This window comes from Vanessa cardui, chromosome 24, assembly GCF_905220365.1.
Source record: "Vanessa cardui chromosome 24, ilVanCard2.1, whole genome shotgun sequence".
Lineage (NCBI taxonomy): Eukaryota > Metazoa > Arthropoda > Insecta > Lepidoptera > Nymphalidae > Vanessa > Vanessa cardui.
This window is the reverse complement of record NC_061146.1, coordinates 3,208,516-3,234,855: the sequence shown is the minus strand read 5'-3', so window position 1 is coordinate 3,234,855 and position 26,340 is coordinate 3,208,516. Positions and strand designations below refer to the sequence as shown.

At 36.9% G+C, this 26,340-nt stretch overlaps 1 protein-coding gene across 2 annotated transcripts; it reads right to left on the bottom strand.

The window, feature by feature from the left end:
- Positions 1 to 1,288: 1,288 nt before the first annotated feature.
- On the bottom strand, positions 1,289 to 26,219 carry LOC124540060 (5-oxoprolinase). Of its 2 annotated transcripts, XM_047117467.1 has the most exons (29): positions 26,083 to 26,219; positions 25,157 to 25,328; positions 22,335 to 22,526; positions 21,316 to 21,607; positions 20,659 to 20,860; positions 20,442 to 20,539; positions 19,979 to 20,086; positions 19,270 to 19,422; positions 18,948 to 19,087; positions 18,263 to 18,330; positions 17,317 to 17,450; positions 16,357 to 16,508; positions 15,968 to 16,110; positions 15,150 to 15,291; positions 14,189 to 14,321; positions 13,711 to 13,855; positions 13,027 to 13,174; positions 11,640 to 11,752; positions 8,900 to 9,075; positions 8,391 to 8,488; positions 8,156 to 8,266; positions 7,439 to 7,572; positions 6,785 to 6,896; positions 5,607 to 5,738; positions 4,944 to 5,036; positions 4,194 to 4,329; positions 3,051 to 3,158; positions 2,091 to 2,188; positions 1,289 to 1,477 (listed from the first exon to the last, which is right to left on the bottom strand). In XM_047117467.1, the coding sequence occupies exons 2-29, from the start codon at positions 25,322 to 25,324 to the stop codon at positions 1,328 to 1,330; spliced, it is 3,879 nt and encodes a 1,292-aa protein (XP_046973423.1). In that variant the 5' UTR covers positions 25,325 to 25,328; positions 26,083 to 26,219; the 3' UTR covers positions 1,289 to 1,327. The 2 variants fall into 2 exon arrangements, 1 of the variants encoding a protein (XP_046973423.1); XR_006967118.1 differs by lacking the exon at positions 4,194 to 4,329 and having other exon boundaries at positions 1,415 to 1,477.
- Positions 26,220 to 26,340: the final 121 nt, after the last annotated feature.

Sequence of the window (26,340 nt, the reverse complement as noted above, 5' to 3'; positions counted from 1 at the left end):
ATATATAAAAATTTAATGTGAAATATTTAATTTGGATCTTGTTTGGAAGAAATTTCTAGGCTCAAATCAAAAGGCTTAAGTATTCATTTATTTTTATACATGTATTTACATGTGTGCGTATTCATATATTTATTGTCAAAGATTATTGTTTCCGTTTATATTAAGGCAGAAGGCTCTTGTTTGTTTGTGTTATCTATCCATAGACAACGTAATATTACAGACTGCATTACTGCCAACCTTTAAATTAGGAGTAGAACATAATAAAACAAATATCATTATGTAGAATTCGATTTATTGTCAATATTTTGTAAATAACAAGAAACAAAGTAAATAAAAAACACTAACTATATAAAATACATTGTTAAATCATTTACTATAAATCTTATATATTTGTAAAACTTATTATCTAAATAAAATCTTTTAGTATATTATGTTTGTTTTTATGTAAATTTTATTTTTCTAACAACACCATCACCTATAAAGAATAAAGATTAAAAAATTGTACTTAATGACGATTATAGTACGACACAACTTAGATGTAGCATTGGCAAATTCAATAAAACGATTACTGCTGATTTATACAGTCAATAGAAATAGCTCCCTATCGCGCCACTCGACGCTATTCGTCGCTATAGATTCTCGCGTCAGTACATCTAAATTGAGTCGTACTGTACATTTTTTTATTTATGGTATATGTATTTGCATGTGTGCGTATTCATATATTTATTGTCAAAGATTATTGTTTTCGTTTATATTAAGGCAGAAGGCTCTTGTTTGTGTAATCTATCCGTAGACAATATAATACTACAGAAGGCACTACTGTTAACATCCATTGTTGCCGTGCTATAAAGAGTAGACTTAGCCATAGACAAATTATATAATTCCTTAAAACATTTTACTGATCATTTGCTCTGAACAATGAAATATAAATAAGAATCGTATCACTTGCTACGGAGATTACTAACTATATAATAATAATAAAAAAATAACAATTTATCAAAAAAAAACAAACCCTATAAATATGTGTACTAAAAATGCTACATTATTTTTTAAACATATAACGATAGCGCTTAGAAATATAGCTTTGTGCGCAACTCCACTAAATAATAACAAAATAACAGAAATAATAGTAAAAAAAGTTAAATTTGAGAATAACTTTCATCAATATTGTAACTGAAATAAAACAACTTCAGTCACAATAATTAAAAAAAATCAGTGACGGTAATGTAACTGACTTAGAGTGTGTAACTGACTCATATTAAGCCACGCCTGCTAGATGGCACGCACTTTGCGTACGTACTATGCGTTTTGACCTTGAAGTTTGCCCTCAAACGGACTCCTGCGCACTTCTATACTCGTACACGCTGCCTCGCTCCAGAAACTCACTGTACTGCTTGTCAGCTTGTTTGTTCGTGTCCGCGGCGTCCGACGGCCGCCCGTACCCGCCACCGCCCGGAGAGTTCATTATGTATTTATCCTAGACGTAAATAATTCATGTGTAATGTCCTATATTAAATTACGTCCTATATTAAACTATGTCCTATATTATTCCATAAAACGTATGGATTGATTATAAGTGTTACTCTTTGGAGTTTCAAGTTTGTTTCATATTCAATTTCGTCAAATTCGGTTCATTGGTTTGACAGTGAAAGAATGACAGACAAACAGTTACCTTCACATTTATAATATTAGTATACAAGTATAGATTACTAATATACCAAGTACCCCCAATTAAGCTTAAAATTGAAGTGGGGTTCACAATAACCAAAGGCATCAGGATCAATCCGACATTTACATCCCTAGGCGGCCCGTAAGCTATTGCACTATTGTCGCTTAAACTGCCTTAACGTGATAAATCTGAGTGACAGATGACCGACTATAGCAGTTAAAATTCTATCGAAATAAATGATTGTCAAGTATCTACCTACATCTTATCCTATTATTGAAAGATATATGTACCTCTGACCTAAGAAGAACCAGCCACTATACTTCATTACACAATGTAAATTAGCGATTTGAAAAATAATTAATTATTCGTACCATAAATTTGTGATAATGTCGTTTGATCTCTAATTAAAATCATTACTTACCCCTGGATATGCCACAACGGATGACTTAGCGCCAAGGTTGATCAGCCTCCCATCAGCTCGCTGCAGGAGATTCAAACCTCGCTCGCCGGGTTCGCCCCCTAAACACATATAAATATACATATATACATGGGTCACGTCTGGGTAGGTACCACCCACCCATCAGTTATTCTACCGCCAAATAACAGTACTCAGTATTGTTGTATTCCGGTTTGAAGGGTGAGTGAGCCAGTGTAACTACAGACACAAGGGACGTAACATCTTAGTTCCCAAGGTTGGTGGCACATTGACGATGTTAGGAATAGTTGATATTTCTTACAGCGTCATTGTCTATGGGTTACCATCAGGTGGCCTACATGCTCGTCCGACAACCTATAATATAAAAAAATACAGTTTCTGTGATAAACGGGCAAATCATATGTATAGCATAACTATCAATTTGTTTTACGACGGTTATTAATAATATGCCTGCTTCCACCAATTATCTCTGGAAGAGGTGTGCGTGTCAGGTTAGGTCTTCTTTTTTTTTAATCAGATATAAGCTTGCAATATAAGCGGTTTCGTCATGATTGAGTAACATTATCATTTTTAATATTACTTTCATTATAAAATAAAAGTACTACTTTTCATTGCATAAGCATGCCAGTGCACCCGATGTTGAGTGGTCTTTACTACCCATTAACATAGACACCGTAAGAAATTTAAACCAATACCTTACCTTAGTTACACTGACTCACACACCCTTCAAATCGGAAAATGAAATACTATTATTGCTTGATAATAGAATATAATGAGTAGTTGGGTAAAATCACCTAAGGTAAACCCAAACGGGCTTGCACGAAGCCCTACCCAGTAAAACATTTTAAAGCTTGGCAACAATAACGCGCCTCCTGATTTAAATGCGCATTTATAACAGATACAGCCTTGCTTGTAACTCTAAGTCTGTACACTAAGTATTCTCACCGTTCATCCCATAAGGTTGGAAGGCCCTGCGCTCCGTCAGCACGGACAGCTGAACCGTCCTCCGGAACAGCAGCTCGCGCGTCACTCCGTCCCCGCCATCCCACTGGCCTGATGGTAACATATTGGTGCTTAAAGGTATCTGAATTCCTTAGATATATACAAGCATTCCATGAGATTTGCTAGCAGCTCAGCTATATTTTACACGAGTAAAAGTACTTGATAAGGATAAGTATGTCCTTATTTATATTACAATACTGTTCCATCTAACTACTTATGTCTGAGTTAATTGTAAAAAGTTCCAGTAACAGCTTCTTCGACTTCTTAACTCCTTCTTCCCAGAGGATAAGCATTGCGATTCGGAAAACGCTGTTAGTATTTTCACCACAATTCCACGCGGTCAATATTAATTGTAAAGTAATTATTAATCTTTGTGTAATTGTGTATTGCTTAATTCATATTTGTCTATATTTAAGGATTTAATGATAATAATTCTTATGTCACCAATCACATCGTGACAAATTATAAGTTAAATGTTATTCATTTGTTTTTTCCTCCTGTAGTTGATAATCAAAATCGAAATTAAAATATACTTTAAATTTATTATTCAAGTAGGCTTTTACAAGCACTTCTGAATCAACATTTAACTATATTAAGTGAAGCTACAACCGGTTCGGAAAGTAGATCCTACCGAGAAGAACCGGCGAGAAACTCAGTAATTCTTTTTCAACATTTAAAAATACAGTCGTCTTGGATAATTACAATTTTATATGTATGTAATTTAAATTAATTTGATATTTAGAAATGGTAATAATGGTGTGGGTGTAAAAAAAGTAAATTCACAGCCTGTAAATTTCCCACTACTGAGATAAGGCCTCCTCTTAAGGAGAGGTTTTGGAACATATTCCACCACGCTGTTCCAATGCGGGTTGGTAAAATGCACATGTGGCAGAATTTCGATGAAATTAGACACATGCAGATTTCCTAACGATGTTTTCCTTCACCGCTGAGCACGAGATGAATTATAAACACAAATTAAGCACATATATATAGCTTGCCTGGGTTTGAACCCGAAATCGTCGGTTAAGATGTACGCGTTCTAACCACTGGGCCATCTCAGCGGCTGTGGGTGTGGACAGTACCAACCTCGCCCCCCGGAACCGGCTCTCAGGGAGAACTTGGTGACGAGCAGCGGGTATCGCGTCTCCACGATCTCCACGTCCGTGATGCGCGTGTTGGTCATGTGCGAGTGCACGCCGCCGCAGCCGCGCCAGCCCGGGCCCTGTCGCCACCAGGACTTATAGAGGAGATGGTACCAAGACTGGTACTTATCATTACGCATTTGAATGGAGAACTGGACGGTAGGAGTTAGACTGACAAGACCACATCGTTAGTCTACTGGCCAACATATGAGGCACAGCAGGTACTTCGCATTACGCATTTGAATGGAGAACTGAACGGTAGGAGTAATACTGACACGATACTGACACGTTCGTCTAGTGTGGCCAACATATGAAGTGTGCTTCATATGTTGCAAAGCTGAATAAAAACGTTTATTGAGTTTTTCAGTCGAAAAAAATTAGGAAGTAAAGTCTGGCAATTTACAGAATTGATACTCCTGTGTCTCGAGAAACATGTCACGTCGTTGGTACTGCTTCTGAACTCTTGGTGTCCTCTCAGATTCTGTGAGTTCCGGAAAAAGTTAAGTTTACCCACACAACACACTTGTGCAGTATAAAATGTAAACGTAATTGCAAGGCTGCTATTTTCAAAAAATTCCTCCAGCGGTCAGCAAGTGACGAGTAAAATGTCAAATTCAATGGTACCCCATTATGAGAGCCTTCTTAAGTCCGCGAAGCAAGGTACCAAAGTGCTCCTTACGTACTCCGTACTTACCGCTCCACTGCCTCCGGCCACGGTCTCGTAGTATCCCCAGTCGTCTTCGCCCAGGGTCAGGTTGTTCATGCACCCTTGAGACGCGGCACACACCTACATCGAAGTATAATAGATTAAGAGAAGTATAAGTATCAATAGCTTTTAGCTTCAAAAATGTTGCCTTGCTTCACGACTGACATTTGTAAAAGTAACATAATTACTGACTACAAATTTGTCTCAAGTTCGGTCTCTATTTGTCCTTATTCACCATTTTCGTAATTTAAAAAGATTATTAAGACTAAATTAATATATAAATCATATTATTCATTAAAAGAGTACTTTTTAGAAATAAACTCCTGGAGTTAGGCTCGGGATCCATCATAGGATACTAATTACTGTAAATAACAGCATTGTAAATCTGTTTATTGGAAAAGAGCAACTATGCGAGTTTCTTGCCGTTTCTTCTCGCTAGAAGCTGCTTTCTGAAACGGTGGTAGTACTTAATTATTGCCGATTCAAAAACGCTTCATTGTAAAGTTTACTTGAATAAAATTGATTTGATTTGATTTGATTCACTTGACTTGTTAGTTACAAGATACTTTTATAAGTTTTCTTATGATTTTAATATGAATTGGGTGGGTAAATGTAAGTATCACCGCTAGGTGTCTCTGATGCCATGCTGACCTGGAAAGCCTTCAACACGACATCGACGATCCTCTGTGACGTCAGCACGTTGCCGCCGACCACGGCCGCGTCCTCGGACGGGTCGAGGATGGAGCCCGGCGGGATTATCACTTGCACTGGGTTCAAGCAACCCTAGCGGAAAGTCACATCAAATACATTTAACTTATAATAGACTGAAGAACAATATACATATAAGTAGTAGTGATAGTGATAGATTGTATTTTTGTCTCTTTCTGTTGTCTTTTTTACACGCATACTCTAACATTTGTACTATTTTTAAGTGGAAAGTTTATTGGTTTATGATTTAGTAATAATTCCTTAATTCTATGTAATAACACACTGTATGTTTCCCAAATATAAATAAAATAAAATACTTTTTTTTGCCAACATTGTCCAATAGTTTGAATGCATGAGTCTTAACCGATGTTTGCGGGTTCAAATCAAGGCAAGCACCGTTTATAATTCTTCTCGTGATTAGCGGTGAAGAAAACATCCTGAGGAAACCAACATGGATCTAATTTCAACAAAATTCTGCCACGAATGTATCTACCAATCTTCATTATAGCAGTGTAGTCGAATATGCTCCGAAAATCTCCCAGACCTCAAAGTGTGAGGAGGTCTTAGCTCAGGAAGGGAAAATTACAGGATGCTACTGAGCGGTAATAATTATATTCCAAAATGTTTTTTGAAATTTAATAGATAGATATTCCATACTCTAGTACTACCACAATTAATTAAACAACGACATTAAAATTTCGACATCGACAATTTTTCAAAATTTCTAACAGATAAGTAGATAGCGTTATCTTTATGACATCCCTATCACATAACGTTACTGAGGTCATAAAATTATAATATAAAATGCAGAGTCGGATTTAAAGGTCTGGAGGCCCCCGGACAACAAATCCTAGACAAACAGAAGCTTGAACAACCTAATAATTATATTATCATGAACTAATTACTTTTTCATTTCAATCACTAGGCTATTATTTATTACTTGTATCGTTAACTTTTAAAATATTAAATAATAACATTATTATAATTTGACTATATCTCGGTATTTGTTAACTTGCTGAAAAATGTGGCCCCCACTAATGTGGAGGCCCCAGGGCAGTTGCCCCGGTTGCCCTCCCCTAAATACGGCCCTGATAAAATGAAGAGCTTCGAATATAATATACCTGATTCAAAGGCACGTCGTGGCCCACCATGCAGCGCAGGCAGTAGATGAGCGCCGACAGCGTGATGGCGCGCGGCGCGTTGAGGTTGCCCCACACCTCCACGCCCGTGCCGCTGGAATATGCCCCACAGTAGCCACATATGCTCTATTCCAACAACATTTGCCAACAGTTTGGTGTTTTGTTTATGTTATAGGTGGCAAACGAGCAGGAGGCTCACTTGATGGAAAGTGACTACCACCGCTCATCTACATCTGCAGCACCAGGGGGCTTGCAGGTGCATTAATGCCTCTAAGGAAGGGGGCGTACCCCCTTGTCTTTTCTTGAAAGTTCCCAATCCATATCGGTTCGAATGTATATAAAGAACTAAACTCTTAGTTGTGCACAATTTAGCTGAATTAGTAGCACATCGCATGAAATACGCAAATCTAGGGTTTGTTTATATTTTTCCAACTTCCAAGGAATAGGAAACTGGAGTAGGCTTTGGAATATATATTATAACGGGAAAATCCCTTAGACCGCTCACGGCTCTAATATGATATGAACCATGTATCAATTACAGTTACTGGTCCGAAAAGACAGTTATATTAATCTATAATTATACCTACCTAGTCGGGCTGGTATATAATCCGACTATTACAAATAAAGGTAACTCACGTGAAATCGCACACCGCACTACCGAGGTCCTTGTCCAGGGTCACGGTGAGGACGATGGGGGTGCCGTTGTCCATGTACTCCGTGGCCTTGAGAACAGCCGAGCCGGTCTTAGCGATCGCATTTTTAGCTATTTCCTGTCAACAATATTAAGTCTAAAACGTACTACACGGCTTTTAATTTTGTTTGAATGCGAGGAAAAATATTCTGATATACTAAGCAACGTATCCAGTGCCGCATTTAGGAAGCGCGGCGTAGTTTGCTGAAATATAATTCAGTACTTTATTTACCATTACTAGGTAACATATTTGTGAGTAATTAATATCGTAGTAGAATGCTATAGGCTTAGCTGTAACGAGTACGAAAAGCGCAAGATAATCTGGGAATTTAGAATAATTGATAAGGAATTGTCTAATGGATATGGGGTGTGTAGCCTTTGTTATTTCACTGGAGAAAAGGCATTACAAGTTTCTTCCACGTTGAAGTGGGGGGGGGGGGGTGTTGGATGTGTGAAACGCTGTTGCCTTCAACGCCGAGTACGCCCCGGTTCGCCGGAATACCCACTAGAAAACGAGGTACCCTCTTCGGCGGGAGTCACTGGGTTGATTTCGTATGCTACCGTAACGCCCTGATATGGTATGGAGCCTACTCTAAGTCTGTATTATACAACGAATCAAAACAACTTTTGCAATAACGTTTTATGAGTTATGATTAACAAACCTTTAACATATCCCTGACGGCAAGTTCCGCATTTTTCTGGATGTGCGTCATGTACGCTTGCACGACGTCCAAGGTGTATTCCTCTATCAGTTCCGATACCAGTTGAATACCCTGAGAAAAATCACTGATAATAATTATACCTGATTTTTTTTTTGTGGAAACTACTATTTCGTATTTAATAAATATATACACGAAGATCCTATACTCGTATTATACTAATTAATCACTGGCTCACCCTCTGGTTAGCAGCCACTTGTGCTTTTAAGTCCGACAAATTATCAGCCAAGTTCCTCGTACCGGAACAGCCTGGCTCCTTGCCCGGTTTCATTAGCTCTGTAAAATACATTTACGTAATATCAATTAAACAAAACATTAGTAAACGCCTCAGGATTCTATACATTATTTTAAAAGTACAAAGTATGCTTAAATATTTTTATTGATTGATTTAATACAAAAACAGTAAATCTATAGGCTTTTCCGGTCCTATTAAAATTAGAAAGTTAAGAAAGTGCTGATTTTTTGTTGCGCACATGTTGAAGTGTTACAATTAAATCAGGAAAGTGCCATCATTACCAATTACTCAACTCAGCGGGGTAGTAAAACACCGTGAGGAAATCTGCACGCATAGATAAAATCCTTGCACTTGTTCCCATCGGCCGCTGGGCCTCATGAGGCGCCGCACCTTCGAGGAGCTGGTTAAAATTCTTGCACTTGCAGTCATTGGTGGTCGATGGGTCGCAGTACCTTCGACGAGCTGCTCCTCGTTGAAGCGTCCGCGCTCGACGAGCAGCAGCGAGCGGAAGGCGGCGCCCTCCTGCGCCAGGCGCGCCGAGTGCGGCGGCATGGAGCCCGGCGTCAGCCCGCCCACGTCCGCGTGGTGCCCGCGCGACGCCACGAAGAAGATCGGCCGCCCGCCGCTCCTGGGGGCCACACCACTCACTCACTCACTCACTCACTCACTCTGAGTCTCAGAGTCGGACTCAGAGTGAGTGAGTGAATGAGTGAGTCCAAGGGAAAACCGGACTATTCCATTCAAGCTAAACGAAATTTGCCCAACCAATAAAAATCAGTGAATTTTCAGGTTCTTGATTTCTGTTTACAATTTATCGCGTGATCAGCGACGAAGGAAATACATCATGAGTCAAATTACAACGAAATTATACCACATATGTACATGATACAATGAGCATTTCAACAGCATGTTGGAATGAGCCCCACATGTTCTCCTCAAAGAAGGAGGTCTTAAACCACCAGAACATTTAAAGATTGTTGCTATTGTTTCATTAGAAATGTATACTTTACAGACATGGGTCAGCAATGTGGATCTTTCAGGTGTAGTAGAACCAGAAAAACAAGGAATTGATAAGAATAAAAAGAAATGTGAATTAACAAAACTTAAGCAAATTTGTAAGAGTTTTTTAGATTAGATCGGAATAAATCAATTCCGATTTCCATAAGCTTTAGACGGACGGATCTAAAATTAAAAATCTGGTTGTTGCGATTTATGACTCTTAGATAAATACAAACATTCAGTTAAGCGTTAATGCTAATGTTTCAATTGGAGGATGGGGAATACGTTATTTTAACAGATTCCAGTATTACCAGTTTACACAGTCGATGGTAGGGCTTGTGCAAGCCCGTCTGGGTAGGTACCACCTACCCATCAGTTATTCTACCGCCAAATAACAGTACTCAGTATTGTTTTGTTCTGGTTTGAAGGACGAGTGAGCCTGTGTAACTACAGGCACAAGTGAAATAACATCTAAGATTCCCAAGGTTGGTGGCACATTGACGATGTAAGGAATAGTTAATATTTCTTCAGCGTCATTGTATATGGGTGATGACTGTGGTAGTGACTTACCATCAGGTGGCCCATATGCTCGTCCACCAACTTATACCATAAAAAAAACACCTAGCTCCTTGTACCTCTAATTTTCGAGGAACACCGATAGCCTACAGCATATTAGATTAGCTCTCGAAATACAGTCGATACCTTCTCACATAGGCATCCCAGGAAACGAGAAAGCTGATGTTCTTGCAAAAGATTCTATTATTAATGTAGTTCCATTTCTGTGTACCCTTATTCACTGATCATCTATACGTTGTTCGAAATATGTGCTCACAACTGTGGAAGGAGTATTTTGAAGAGAGATCTTTGTCTAAGGGTATATGGTACAGAACAATTCAACCCCACCTCATGCGAATTCCTTGGTTTTCTGATTCTACTTTGTACCAGACTGTATATTGTTCTTGCTTTGAGACTTCGATCCGGACATATTCCATTAAATAGTTTTGCATTCCTAATGGCAAAAAATAACACATCTAATTGCACGGAGTGCCATAAAGTAGAAGACGCTTTTCATGTCATGGTGAAGTGTGTCCGGAACGAAGTTGAAAGGTCCCTTATGAAATTTGAAAATGGAATAAATTTACATGAGGTTGGAAAATGTAACAGTATTTTGGCTTTTCCTCGATCGGAGGAGGCACAAATGTTGTATAGACTTGTTTTATTAGCTATTAAGCGAAGATAATTTTGCATGATGTAATAAGACTGCTTGTTCCAATGAGGGTGGCGTGATTATATTTGATTAAACCTTCTATAATAAAGGAATATTTAAAAAAAGAAGTTACTATTGTTTCATAATAAACTTTGACAGACGAGAAATTACTAACACTTAAAAAAAACCTTAAAATATAAGGATATTATGAGAGATAGGAAATATAAAACGAATCCTGTAAAATAATATGTCCAATTTATTTTTTGAATTAAGAACTCCGTTTTGGGAACTTACTTAAACAAAATGTTTATCGCTGTCAAATAAGTTAAAGAATAATGAGTAATTTGACTTTTTCTTCAGTTATAAAATATTCGTATTCCAAATAGGCATTTACCTCTTCATCATCTTTTGTTTCTATCTTAAACCACACGAACAGTCACGTATAGTACGACCCAACTTAGATGTCGCATCGGCGAAATTCGTAAAACCGATCACATCCGAGTTGAGTACGCTATCCCAAATTATCAATATTTATTTCTCATGCGAATATGATCTTTGCACAAACGTAATAGCTTTTAATATCATATGACCTAATATATTCGTCAATTCGGCGCGTCGATTTACATGTACTTGCTTACTCTATCGCGAGAATCTATAGCGACGAATAGCGTCGAATGGCGCGATAGGGAGCTATTTCTATTGGTTGTGTAAATCGGCAGCAATCGGTTTTATTTTCATTCCATTGCATTTTCCGATGCTACATCTAATTTGTGTCGTACTATCGTACGTCAAAATCAAGCATTGACAGTTAAAGCTTCAATTTATTTATTTATTCTTCATTGCACCCTAACTTAAAACTAAAAATTACATTTTGTTACAAAAAAGTTGCACGAGATTCAACAGGAGTTATCGCTATGTAGCGATCTCTTCCAGAAACCTTTGGGCTTCACTATAGGCATTATATTAATTTAGTAAACATTACTCACTTATGGAATACCGGAGTAATGACCGTCAAGTCTGGCAGATGAGAGCCTCCAGCTTTGGGATGGTTGGCCAGCAACACGTCTCCTGGCTTAATGGAGTCACCTCGGACTTTCATCTGACATAAGAAAGAAATTCCATATTAACATTGATTTAAGACGGTTAAGATGTCTGTCATCCTAAAGACGAGTCGAGATGGCCCAGTGGTTAGAACGCGTGTATCGCTGATTCATGTGCTTAATTTGTCTTTATAATTCATCTCGTGCTCAACGGTGAAGGAAAACATCGTGAGGAAACCTGCATATGACAAATTCTATAGAAATTCTGCCACATGTGTATTCTACCAACCCGCATTGGAACAGCGTGGTGGAAAATGTTCCAAAAACCTTCTTCTCAAAGGGAGAGGAGGCCTTTAGCCCAGCAGTGGGAATTTACAGGCAGTTGTTGTTGTTGTATGAAAATTACATACAATAATAAAATATACATATGTATTGCATGAACCATTTTTATAAAAACCGTTTTACCCCCTTAGGGTTTCGTAAAACCCGTTCTAAGCGCATGTCTACACCCTCTATGTAACCTACCTACCAAATTTCTAGTTTGTAGGTGATATAGCTTATGAGATAAGATAAGAGCTGAAATGGCCCAGTGATTACAACGCGCGCATCTTAACCGATGATTGCGGATTCAAACCCTGGCAAGCACCACTATATATATATATTTGCTTAATTTGCTCGGCGGTGAAGGAAAACATCGTGAAGAAACCTGCATGTGTCTAATTTCATCGAAATTCTGTCACATGTGCATTCCACCAACCCGCATTGGAACAGCGTGGTGGAATATGTTCCAAACCCTCTCCTTAATGGAAGAGGAGGCCTTATCCCAGCAGTGGGAAATTTACAGGCTGTTACTTCACTTTACTTTACTATAGGTTATGAGTAGTATTTCGCGACCAATCAGCGACTGGTATTTCGCTTTTATGATATACTGTATTGTTAATCAAAACCAAAATCTAAATAAACTTTATTCAAGTAGGCTTTTACAAGCACTTTTGTATCGTCATTTTACAACCAAGTGAAGCTACCACCGGTTCGGAACGTAGATTCTACCGAGAAGAACCGGCAAGAAACTCGGTAGTTACTCTTTTTTAACATTTAAAAAATACAAAGTCATGTTAATTAAATACAATTATTTAAATTAATATATCCTGCTTGGAAGTCAACAGGTGTCAACTCCACGCTTTTTTATCATCTATAAAATCTTGTATCGAATAATATTCTTCTGTCTACCAATGTATTTTTTACAAACGATTTGAATTTTATTATAGTATAACTAAATAGTAATATAACTAAATAGTATATATAACTCTTTATTATAAAAAAAAATACTCACTTGATATTGTACAGTCTCTTGCATAGCGCCCAAGTGCACGGGGATGTGCGGCGCGTTGGAGACGAGCCCGCCATCCGGACCGAACAGGGCGCACGAGAAATCCAATCGTTCCTTTATGTTCACGGATATTGACGTTCTTTGGAGAACTCTAGAACATTAAAGAAATTATAAGTATAATACTCTTCCATAAGATTTTATATTTTACATAGGTTAGTCTGGTTACTATTTTTGAACGTCAATATTGTTTACACCTATAAAGATGTATCACCTCGAATGTCACCCATATTAAATATTTTATTTTTTTTAAAGTGTTAAGTGATAAGTCGATGGTGTAACTTTTTCCAATAAATAAAAATAAATATGTTTGTTGTATTGTTGTTGTACGTTTTTTAAAAGGTCTATTGATAATGAAATTGATCTTATACTAGTATTATTATTGTATTCTTATAATTTATACTTTTACATACACTAAGTTCAATAAGTAAGTATTTCTTATTATTCTAAAAAATATTTTGTTTTCTATTAATTTATAATAAATATTTAAAGTACTCAAATTTCAAAAGCGATAAACAGGTTTCATTTGAAAACGTAATACATAGAAACGATGAGTCAAATTAAAGTTACACTAACAAATCTTTTACCATTAAAAATATTACGAAACATAAAAGATCAATGAAAACATACCTGCCCATCTGTTCCGCAATAGACATAAATCTATGTGAGAATATACTCAGTTGCACTGTGTCCAGATCAGAGGTGACCACTTTAGTTTGACCTGCGCCTATTATGATTCGGATATCGCCATATTTCGTTATCTCAGCACAACAACCTATAATACAAAAAACACTTAGTTTTTAAGTACTCATTAAAAAATCCAGAACATTTCATACGAAAAAAGTATCACCCATATTTTGGCGGTGTACCAATGGAGAAAGTATCTTTTTTTGGTAATAGGTTCGCAGACAAATGGGTTGAATTAAAAATATAAATATACATTAGTCAAGTAGGTTGAGTGATGGTCACCAACTCCCATAGATGTTAGTACTGTAGAAGATGTAAGAAATATTAACCAACAATGCGCTACCGACCTTGGGAGCTAAGATTTTGTCCCCAATGCTCACTGACCCTTTAAACGTTAAAATTAAGAGTAATATTCACTGACCTGGCTCTATAAGTATTGTGGACAAACTATCCATGATTATAGCAGGGCCGGGTATCTTTTGGTCAGGCTTCAATTTTTCCAGCAAGTAAATAGCCGTATCTTGATAGCCGCCTTCGAAGTAGACTTTTACTATCTGAAATAACATAAATATTAATTTTAAGGTACGCATAATCGATACCAATTTTATAAATATGAAAGTAACTGTTTTGCTGTCCGTCCATCCGTCTGATTATCTGTATGTTTGTTTCTCTGTATGACTATGGTTCCTTCACAAACGAAACACTAAAACTAATTTGATAAAATTTGTGTTGAAACAAGGGGAATCAATCAATCAATCAAAATAAACTTTATTAAAGTAGGCTTTACAAGCACTTTTGAATCGTCATTTTACAATTAAGTGAAGCTACCACCGGTTCGGAAATTAGATTCTACCGAGAAGAACAAGCAAGAAACTCAGTAGTTACTCTTTTTTAACATTTAAAAAATACAAAGTCATGTTAATTGAATACAATTATTTAAATTAATATATCCTGCTTGGAAGTCAACAGGTATTAACTCCACGCTTTTTTATCGTCTATAAAATCTTTTATCATCTTTCCTTGCCTAAGAAATGACTTACATACACTTTCTGTGCTTTTTTTTTTTAAATAAATATGAGACAACATCACATACATTACTCTGATCCCAATGTAAGTAGCTGAAGCACTTGTGTTATGGAAATCAGAAGTAACGACGGTACCACAAACACCCAGACCCAAGACAACATAGAAAACTAATGGTAATCTACATCGACTCGGCCGGGAATCGAACGAAAGTGGTGTACACACCACTCGACCATGGAGGTCGTCAAAGCTTAATACCGACGACTGATCACTGGTGACTAAAAAGCCAAAAGACACGGCCTACAATCAATGGTAAATAAATATCAAATCAGAGTACAGTAACAGAGTACTACAATGACCTTTTCCACGCTGGGTTCCGTGCCCCTCCCGCTGGGCGGCGCGGTGGGCGCGGCGGCGGCGCTGCGGCCCGCGGCGCGCACGCGCACGTCGTCCACGAGCACGTCGCGCCCGGAGAGCGTGAAGCCAAATTCGTTCTTATACCTATTGGAATAAAGATTAGTTTTATGAGACAATATATTTTTTTGTTTAGTAGGGTTAAACAAATAAAGTCTACTATATGTTCTCATACCTATTGGAATAAAGATTACTTTTATGAGACAAAATATCTCATCTCTTATTGTGTAGTACGGTTAACAAATAAAGTGTAATATATTTTTTTTTGTCAAATGAAAAAGTAGTAGGAAATATCAAAAGCATGAAAATCTCTGCACATCGATAATTTGTATTGCTGTGTTCTGGTTTAAATGTGCATCTATTTCCAAATTTCACAGACAGCACAAGAACAGCCTGTAAATTCACCACTGCTGGGCTAAGGATTTAAGCTTTAAGGAAGGGATTCCTTTGAAGAGAAGATTTGGAACATCCACTGTTCCAATGCGGGTTGGTGGAATAAAATGTAGCAGAATTTCAATAAAATTAGACACATAAAGATTTCCTCACGTTTCCTTCACCGCCGAGCACGAGATGAATTATAAACACAAATTAAACACACGAGTATTCAGTGGTACTTGCCTGGGTTTGAACCCGCAATCGGTTAAGAAACATACGTTCTAACCACTGGGCATCTCATCTCCCGGACAACACAATGCCATTTTATTATTGTAACGATGTGGTACGGTTTGACCCACACACTACTTATGTTAAATATCGAACAAACCTTTCAATAAATGCCGTATAGAAGTCGCCATGTCTGGTGCTGTGGGGACCATCAGGGGACGGAGAAACCATGAGGGCGCAATCAGTGCCCGAGTAACGTAGATGAAGATACGGTTCGACTGTTATTTGAGAGTCTGTGAATCCCTGGCATAGACAATGAACCATTAAGTTTCCATATTTTATAATTTCGTTAAACAATCAAAAAAAAAAACGAATAGTTATAAATTTATGTTTTTTCACTACACTTAATAATATAGAGGTACCATTAATCATTTCACGCGATCAGGCAGATTTATGACATATTCACTTACGGCGCCAATGTCTATGGCCAATGTTTGAAAACCTGGTGTCCAACTCCAAAAAAAAACCAAATTATTAAATTAATATCACCTGAGCTCTAAGCTTGTCCTTGCACACCGCAGCCAACTTGTCCAGCTGCATGTCGAGTTGGTCAAAGTTGTTGGAGCAATACACCAACGCGCTGGGCTCCTGAGCTTCCTCGACCACATCGGCTAGAGCCATGCCGTATGCCGAGAGGATACCTAAAAATTTATATAAACACTTATAACTAACTAAGGCACAGTATGGGCAGGCGTCACTTATTACAAGATATAAGAAATGTTTTGCAGGTAATACATAGGATTGTTCTATTTCGGTTAGAAATAGAGAAATGTCTCACTGTCTGTTACACTGGCAAATGTAAGCACAAGGGATATAGATCTCAAAGCATCATAGTCGGTGTCGCATTGACGTAAGGAGTCGTGTGATCGAATTCATAAAGTCTTATTTGTAATGACCTTAGCCCCCTACTGAGCTGAGATGGCCCAGTGGTTAGAACGCGTGCATCTTAACCGATGATTGCGGGTTCAAACCCAGGCAAGCACCACTATATATATGTGCTTAATTGTGTTTATAATTCATCTCGTGCTCGGCGGTGAAGGAAAACATCGTGAGGAAACCTGCATGTGTCTATTTTCATCGAAATTCTGCCACATGTGCATTCCACCAACCAGTGTGGTGGAATATGTTCCAAACCCTCTCCTTAATGGAAGAGGAGGCCTTATCTCAGCAGTGGGAAATTTACAGGCTGTTACTTTACTCTACTCTACTCTAGCCCCCTATAGCGTCAACATTCTTTGAAAAAAATTTAAACCGACTTTCACCGACGGTTTTTCTAAGCTGATGCGACTTGGGAAACATCAAAAAGAGCCTCATCATTTTGGTAACGCACCAGCTAGCATCTTGGTTTTGGAATGTCCATAGGCGATAATGGTCACTTCTCATCGGGGGAGCATCCTACCTATGGCAAAAAACCCGAAACCAAGGAGATTGTGCGTCAAGAGGGCTGACCTGCGTACTTGTGCACGAGCACGTGCGGCACGGCGAGGCGGCGCGCCACGGCGCACGCGTGCTGCGCGCCCGCGCCGCCGAAGCTGGCCAGCGCGTGCGAGCGCGCGTCGTGCCCGCGCGCCGTCGTCAGCGCCCTGCAACGCGCACAACCTCACTACATACGTCAAAAATAGTATTCTAGTGATCTTCTCTGAATTCTAATGGATCTTTTAGGGACCATATTGGGCGCATATGGTTCAAGAGTTCATCATAGAGAAGCACCTCTATCCGGACTTGTCTATGATCAGTCGTGAGACATTACTGATGAAACTGATTACTAATACTGGATTCACAATAGCCGAAGCTGGCCAGCGCACAACCTCATACTACATATGGCATTCTGAACACCCGCTCTGTGCGACTGAGCCGAACACTACAGTCAACGTTATTTTATCACATCATCATCGTTCATCAAAACGTAAATCACTTTTGGTACATAGACTTCTCTCATTCAGTTTGACACCACCTTTACGATATACTTATCCGAAAAGAGATCTCCACTCTGGAGTTCATGTATTCCAACGACCATCAATTTATCGTCATATATGGAATCCAGTTTATTTTATGTCTCTATTAAATTTTTAGTAATAAGTCTCAAAGTGCCAACGGTTTTAATTTTTGTCACGACATATATATATATATATATATCGTACAGCTTTTATACTACCTAACGTTCACCTAACTTTCTTATTAAGCGCGACTGCGTCCATAATAACAAATTAACAAACAATTTTCAACATATAATGATTGTTAACGAAACCGGCAGTGATATTCTTTAAAAGTTATCTTCGTAACTACTTTAAAAAAAAATCCTACAATATCTTAATACACTTTCCAACACTTCCTTTCTCTACATCTAAAATATGACACAGTTTAATGAATAACAATTAAAACATATTTACTGTACCTAATGGGACGGCACATAGCTTCATTGGCAACATCAATAAATCCCATTGCGACTTCTTCCATGGTCATCTGAAATTAATGAAAACATCGATTTGTAAACAGATATTCTTAAGTACTAACGAGATGGTCCATTGAATACGTCACAAAAGTCATAATGAACATAATATGGACAAGCTACACTAATGTCTTCATGCGCTCAATATGACGGAAAATATCACGATGACATCTACATGTGTTAAATAAAGAAATTCTACACATGTATCCCACAAGCTACATGTGCCTAAGTGCGAAATGGCGTGTAAGGATAAGCTCTAAAACTTCTCCTTGAATGTACAGACGGCATATGCTAAACACCGTTCCTTTTACCGTTAAATCCTCTCTGAATTCCAATAGGTTTTTTAGAGATTGTATGGAGCGCATATTGTCCAAGAATCAGTTTCATCAGTCGGTTTTAAGCACAACAAGAGGCCGTCGAAAATAGTATTCTAGTGATCTTCTCTGAATTCTAATGGTTCTTTTAGGGACTATATTGGACGCATAATATGGTCCAAGAGTTCATCATTAAAAAGCACCCTGCCCGTACTTGTCTATGATCAGTCGTGAGACATTACTGATGAAACTGATCGCTAATACTGGATTCACAATAAGTACGTCTGTGACCAAGTGATAAAAGCATGATGGCTTACCGCCTTCCCGCCCTCTTCTTTGAGATAGCTGTTTATCTCATCAGTTAACTTCGTGAAAGCGGAAACCGTTGCATCTCTGTCGAGTGGTTCGTTTTCATTCGGACCGAATATTTTTGGAAAATATTCTGGGAGAAGACGACCTAGAAAAACAAAATCGGATCGTATAAAAATTGTACCACTGGAACAATTAAAAAGCCTGTAAAGCCTTTATATTTCTTTTGACGGTAGAATTGGTATAGTGGCTAGCCACTATACCAACTCGGTTTTATAATTAACCTGGATAACATTTCTCACGCACCATTCGCTATTCTTCTTAACTTACCTAACAATAAATTAGCGTCAGTAACTGTCAGTGGTCCTCCCTTCCTATAACAAGCCGGTCCCGGCTCTGCGCCCGCCGACTCCGGTCCAGCAACGAAGAGCCCGGACCGGAACATGAGCATGGAACCACCGCCTGCTGCTACCGTGTTAATATCTACGAGAAATGACAGAAGATATACATATGTAGGTGACAAAAGGGCAGGATACTCATCTAATGGAAAGTGACAACCCTTAGACATCTGCAACACTTGTAGATGAACGCATCTGCAAGGGCTGGCCTTTAAAGTTTATTCCACACTACTACTCTAATACGGGCTGTTAGACACATGGCAGTATATCATTGATATAAGTCATGTAGGTATCCTCGCGATGTTTTCCTTCACCGCTGAGTACGAGATATGATAACAATTTTATTGGAGTAGATAAAGCCCACAATTGGGGCGACTGTGGTTGAATTGATAACTGAGTGGTATCCTCCAAGACGGACCTGCCCTTTGATGAAATAAAAGTAAAGGCGATTATTTAATTTTAACAATTTATTTTGTGTGTAAGTAATGACAATGCACACTATATATATAGACGTCTCGTCTGACGTCTATATATATATATACGAACATAGTTGACAAGTATTCCATAAAAAAAGGTTTAATATTTAATTTGTGTATGTGTTCTCCATACTCCTAATATACCAAATAATAGTAACAACTCACCTAACTGCGGTGCCTGTATGGTCACACCGGCGGTAGTCGCTTCATGGACGTGTTCGAGGGCCCCAGCATATCTAGAAACATCCGTAGATGTCCCACCCATATCGAAACCTGTAAATAAGCGTTTTAAAGCTATTAATACCGCTAGTTCATTGTTTTGATTAATTTATTATTTATTGGGAACAGTAGACACTGGTACATTTCGAAACTGCTTGGCCATATTTTTCCCTCTATTAAATTTTTATAATGTGTGTGTGTGTGTGTGTTGAGAGCGTGTGTGTATGTGCGAGTGTACATAATATGGGTGTATTTGTGTGTGTGTGTGTGTGTGTGTGTGTGTGTTGAGTTTTATTTTATTTGAGGAGTCAACATGCCTGAAGAATCAGAATTGAACCTGCAAGTTTTACATCGCCGTTGGACATTTAGTTTTTTTTTAGATCTTTGTCTATATTTAAATATAACATACCAATAACAGGCAAATTAGTCTCTTTCTGGTAAGATGTCAGTGCATAGCCCACAACTCCACCCGCAGGGCCAGATAATACAGCACGTGATCCATTAAACCTAGAAAATATTTAAAATTTTTGGACCTATTCTCGCTGGTTTTCAGACGATGCTAACATTAAAAACAAACGTCTAATAATTAATAATACTTTTCAAAATTATATATCTTAGGTACGTACATATTCATTGGCGTCAAACCGCCATCGGACTGCATGAATAGCACGTTGGAATTCTTCAAGCCGTCCGTGAAGCCACTGGCGAAACCCTTCACGTACTCCCTTATATGGGGAGTGAGGTATCCGTCAGCGCACGCTGTGTACCCGCGAGGAGCCATCCTCACCATGGATGTGACCGAATGTGACAAGGATACTTGGTTGAAACCTGTGGACATGCAACAAATTAATTATGTAACACCTACATCTACGACTGGGAGCCGAGGTGTTTAGAACACGTAGGTATATCATAAATGATGATTGCGGGTTCAAACCCAGGCGAGCACCACTGAATTGGCATATGATTAATTTGTGCTTATAATTCATCTCGTGCTCAGCGGTGAAGGAAAACATCGTGAGGAAAGCTGTACCGTAGATGTACAATGTATGTACATCGATGGCGCCAAGTCTAACAAAAGATTAAATATTTGGTTAATTCTTTTGTTTAATTTAAGATTACATATTCTTCAAATTAAACAATACCAGGGTTACAAATTATGAGCTCCTAAATTATAGGAGACCACAGTATGCACTATAAAGCAAAAAATATTTAAATAAAATTAATATAAAAAATGTAAGTCTCTTAAAGTAATCCTTCATTTTATAAAATGCAATCGTACTTACCAAGTTGTTGAGCAATTTTACCAATTTTCAATTCATGTTCGCGATACGTGTAACTGTGAGCAAGAACAACCGCAATGCTATCTATGCCTTTCTCTGTAAGGGCTGTTAAATCTTTCCGTACTGCTTCCTCGTCCACATCCTTCATAACTAACATTTTCTGGCCTGTAGTGCCATAAACTTCTCTCCAGTTTAGTTTAGATTTGTCGATTTGGCAACGGTCTTCCAAAGCTGGTATCACCCGACAGTCCACTTCTACAACTTCTGTGTAAAGTACACTGGGACGTTTTATATCCTGTAATATTATAAAAATTATAATGAATTAACTTCATATTAAAAAGTTAAAAGAATTCTTATAGACTAAAGTTATTGATGAAAAATGATTTTGTAGTTAATTTATATCAAATAAAAATTATACATATAATAATTGATAACTATTCCACTGGAAGCACACCTTCAAGTTGTAACTACATCTTTATACGAAATAAATTAAGGTAAAGATATATTATCCAAAAAAAAGTTATTTAAAATAACGCCGCGATGAGTACGTATTGCTGGAAATGTTAAAAAGTTGCCAGATCTTATAGGAGCAAGCTCTAATGACTCCCTATCACTCATCATAGCATATAGCATTCTGCTTGAATCATAGTCTTTAGTTTTCTTCAGATCTTCCAGCTAAGTCAAAATCTGTAGCAGATTATTGATAGTACACTGACAAATTATGTTAAAAATGTCGTATATTACATTTTTTTTCAAATAAGAAATGGAAAGACACAAATGTGCACCAAGTAATCAAAACTTACTCTAGTATGTCGTTAATTACTTTTAATATATATATATAAATTAAATTTAAATTGTAAAGCTCCACCCGTTCCAAGTTTAAATTTTACCTAGAAGAACCGGCAGTCACACTTTTTAACCAATTAAAATTTTACCATGTTAAAATTAAAGAAATATATAATCATATTTTTTATAATAAATATTTTATACTTTTTACCTGACTGTGTATCAATAATACTGACCAAATGAAATATATGAGGCCTGGCCTGATTTCCGATGTACAAGAGATCTTTGAAGCCTTTATTAATGACGAGCGCCATCTTTGCGCCCTTTCTCTCCAATAATGCATTTGTCGCCACTGTGGTGCCCATTCTAATCGACTCAATTAATGCTGAGTTTACTTTACCATCTTTATCCAATGCATTTCCGGTTTCCTAAAAATAGGAATAAAAGATAGCTTAAAACAACAACATTATATAAGAAGTATTTATAATATATCACTTTTATTATTATACAATTTAAATTTATATTCATAACAATAATATACGAGGACGGACTCTGGTGTGGGACAATGTCGACACGCTGGCCCCGTCTCATATAAGAGAAACAATGTAAGCAGGAGTCTGAAAAAGCTGAAACCATACTAACAATTCAAATGATCTTATTCCAAATTATTGATTCATCTAATTTGCAGTTCTAACACTTGGACCTTGGAGTAGTAGTGCAAAGACCTTTGTTAAAAGTTTATACTTTTTACATAGTTAGGGAGGCGAGGTAGCTAAATGGCGTAATTCAACGGCGCCGTCGAGACTTATCAAAATCGAAAGATAAAACAATTTCGAAAAGAAAAGCTCGTATGGTAAAAACAATTTTAGCGGTGGGTTTGGCGTGTACGGTTTTTCAAAAATGTTAAAAAAAACAATTACTTGGGCATGCTCGAGCGCGTCAGATATTCATACTACGTATGCCCCAAGTGCCTCTGATAACAACGGTATACTAATCTGCCGGTTTGCGTGGTGGGGCTAGGCATATGAAGTAGTCAAAAATGCACAAAAAAAAAATTTACTCGAGCGCGTCAGATTTTCGGAAGGGGTGTTAAGTAGGCCCCAAGGAAGCTCCCTTTAAAAAAACTGACGATTTCGGCGTGACGATAAGTTACGATGAATTTTTGAAAATACAAAAAAAAAGTTTTTTTGAAATACTCGAGCGCGTCAGATTTTCATAGGGGAGGTTTATCACGGTATCCTGAGAGCATATTTTCTTAATCTGACAAAAATGTTGGTGGGTTCTCTTAATCTGACCGAAAAAGGTTTTTGGGTTCCTTTCTTTCTCCTCGATTAAACGGGGAATTTAAGAATAACAATAAAGCAATAGATACAACCAACGTAAATGTAGATGAAATGTCGTACGAATTGTATTATTTATTGTATAAAAATAGATACAGCGAGTGCGGGGCGGGGCTACAAGGGAGAAAGTTTCCAGCACATTCGAGAAACATACCGTCTGGTCTTTTCTCTCTCTTCAATCGGCGTCATAATGAGGGCACAAAGGTCTACGGTAGGGGACCATAAACCTATATATATATATATTAGGGTATACCGAAAATTCCCTTCTACCGCTCCTTTCCCCACCATCAATGTTGTGAAATAAAGGAAAAATACTGGTTCGTTATTTCATAGCAATTTTTTTTAACACCCTCAGTTTTCGAGATATACTCAAAAAACCGGGAGTTTGAGTTTTCATGATGCTTCAAGTCAAAAAGTTTTAACTTTGGACAAAAATGTAAAGAGACCTTTTTTGTGTAAAATAAAATTACCTTTTTTGTTTATTTAATCTTTTTTTTGTAAAATGTATCGTTCGCGACTTATATGCCGCAACGCGTTTTTCGGAAGACGAAATGGCTCCTCCAGACTTCCGGTCATGCGGAAACCGGCAGATTTTGTATTTTTAGTAAGTTTTAGATTATATTCTTCAAAATAAAAATAAAAAAAATCGCGCTCGAGAATGCCGGATTTACGTTTTTTTTTACAAGTTCGCGACCCTATAACTCGGCGGCGTCAAGGACGTATTGTCAGATTAGTTAAATTTAGTCTTAAAACACTAAAATCAACCCCCAATATCTTAATCTGACGCGCTCGAGTATTTCAGACTATCGATTTTTTTTTACTAATCTGATCGTCTATCCTAGGCGCGCGTCACTACATATAGAGCTAAATACTTTGCAAGGTTGTTCTATTAGGTCTAAGGTATCTCTCATATCTTAAACTGCCACGCTCGAGTATTACCGAAAATTCCCCTATTCGCCTCCCTAACTAACAATTTAATAACACACATACAAAGTGGTTAATTTTTTTCAGAGAGGCTACTAGTATTTTTACCACCATTACACACATACGACTTTTTAAGTAACTATTTAATAACTAATTGTTAGTTAGGCCTTTAATAATAATGATTCTTATTGATTACAAATAATACTTCTTAATTGTATTTTAATTTTACAGAATAACTACTAAACTACTCCTTAACCTCAATGACCTTGGAATCATCCAGATGGGATCATGTTTAGAACTAGAATAAAAATAACTCAGTCAATTAGAACCCAATTATACCTAGGTTGGACGTATCAATTGAGGATGTTGAATAAATTCCTAAGTCAATTATCTCAGTAGATACTTAGTTATGCAAATCTTTAAATGTTAAATAACATTGTTAATAAGTATGAAATAAAGCTTACTAATATTTAAAAGGCAAAGTTTGTGTGTACTGATAAGGCATTCTACCAGCCCACCTTAGTAGATATCACCTAATCATAATTTATTGGACTGCAATTAGTTTTAGTTAGTATTGAACAAGTGAACTAGTGTTACAACAAGCACCAATGTGTAACGGAACGGTGAATGTTTATCATCACTCAAATGCATTTACCTACATATAAAGAATATATGTTTCACTATAGAATCATCATGATCATCATTATTATATAAGATAATTGGTGGAATCTCTTACAAGCATCTGCAAAATACAAACTATTTAACTAATTAGTTGTTGTATAAACACTGCTGACCTCCTGTAGGATCCGCCTTATAGCTTCTCTCGGTGCATCATCATAGTTTTGTGGGTCTACAGAGAGTAGTTTCATGACACGAACTTTGCCATCTGGGCAACGAGCAAACACATCTGTGAATGTGCCTCCTCTATCTATTGCAAATTGAAAGCCTTTTGGTTTATCCATGTCTCTGTGAAAATGTGAAATTTAATGTATTTCCATTAAAATCAAACAGGATTATTTGGTGTTACTTTCAAAGGAGGCTATAATAAGATTATCCATAGTAGGTACTACTTTTTATTAATATGGTTCATTTACTTTTATAGAATTAAAAAAAAATTGTTTACAATACATTGATTATTAATAACTCATTAATAGCTTATTTTTATTTTCTGTTTATGTTACCTAGTACCTATATGGTTTATATATTATTTTAATGAAAAAATTGAAATATATTTTATAATCAATTTAATAATGTTATCATCATGACTCTGAGTTTTATAAGATGAATGATCAAATTGTAATTAAGAAACAATTTACAATAGAATCATTCATCTTATCAAAACTCCGTTTGTTTTGTGATAAAACAAGATGTGTACTCAATGAGATCAGAAGATATTTAAGGAAAACTTAGAAATATTTAAAAAAAGAATTGTATTTACATGGTTTGCCATTAAATTTATAATATCTACGTATTTTTTTTTAAATGATTTAATTTTTTTTAAAACTTGACTAATTACTGAGTTATATGCATATTGAAATATTTTACACTTTTCTCTTATATTGATCTAATTTTTTAAATAATGGCACTTCCTTCTAATTTGTACATTATCAATTATTCTTTTTTTTTTTGCTTAATAACTGAAAAGGGTTTTCAAGTAACGCACTGGTAAACGTACTTTTTGAAAATGTATTCTTAATTTACGAATAAAATTAATTCATACCTTCAAATTTAGTCTTAATTTCTTCTAATACTTGTGAGTACCGTACTATATTTACGACTGTAGTATGATTTGTAGAAATGTCAAAAAAATTAATTGATAAGAAAACACATACTTTGATAACAACGTCAACATTTTTAAATATACCAAAACAGTCTTTATCTGAATGGATTAAAGTTTCTTTTTGCTATATGCTTTGACAGTATTGACAAATGTTAATGTCAAATTAATGTATGCTATATATATTGCGTAAAAATAAAA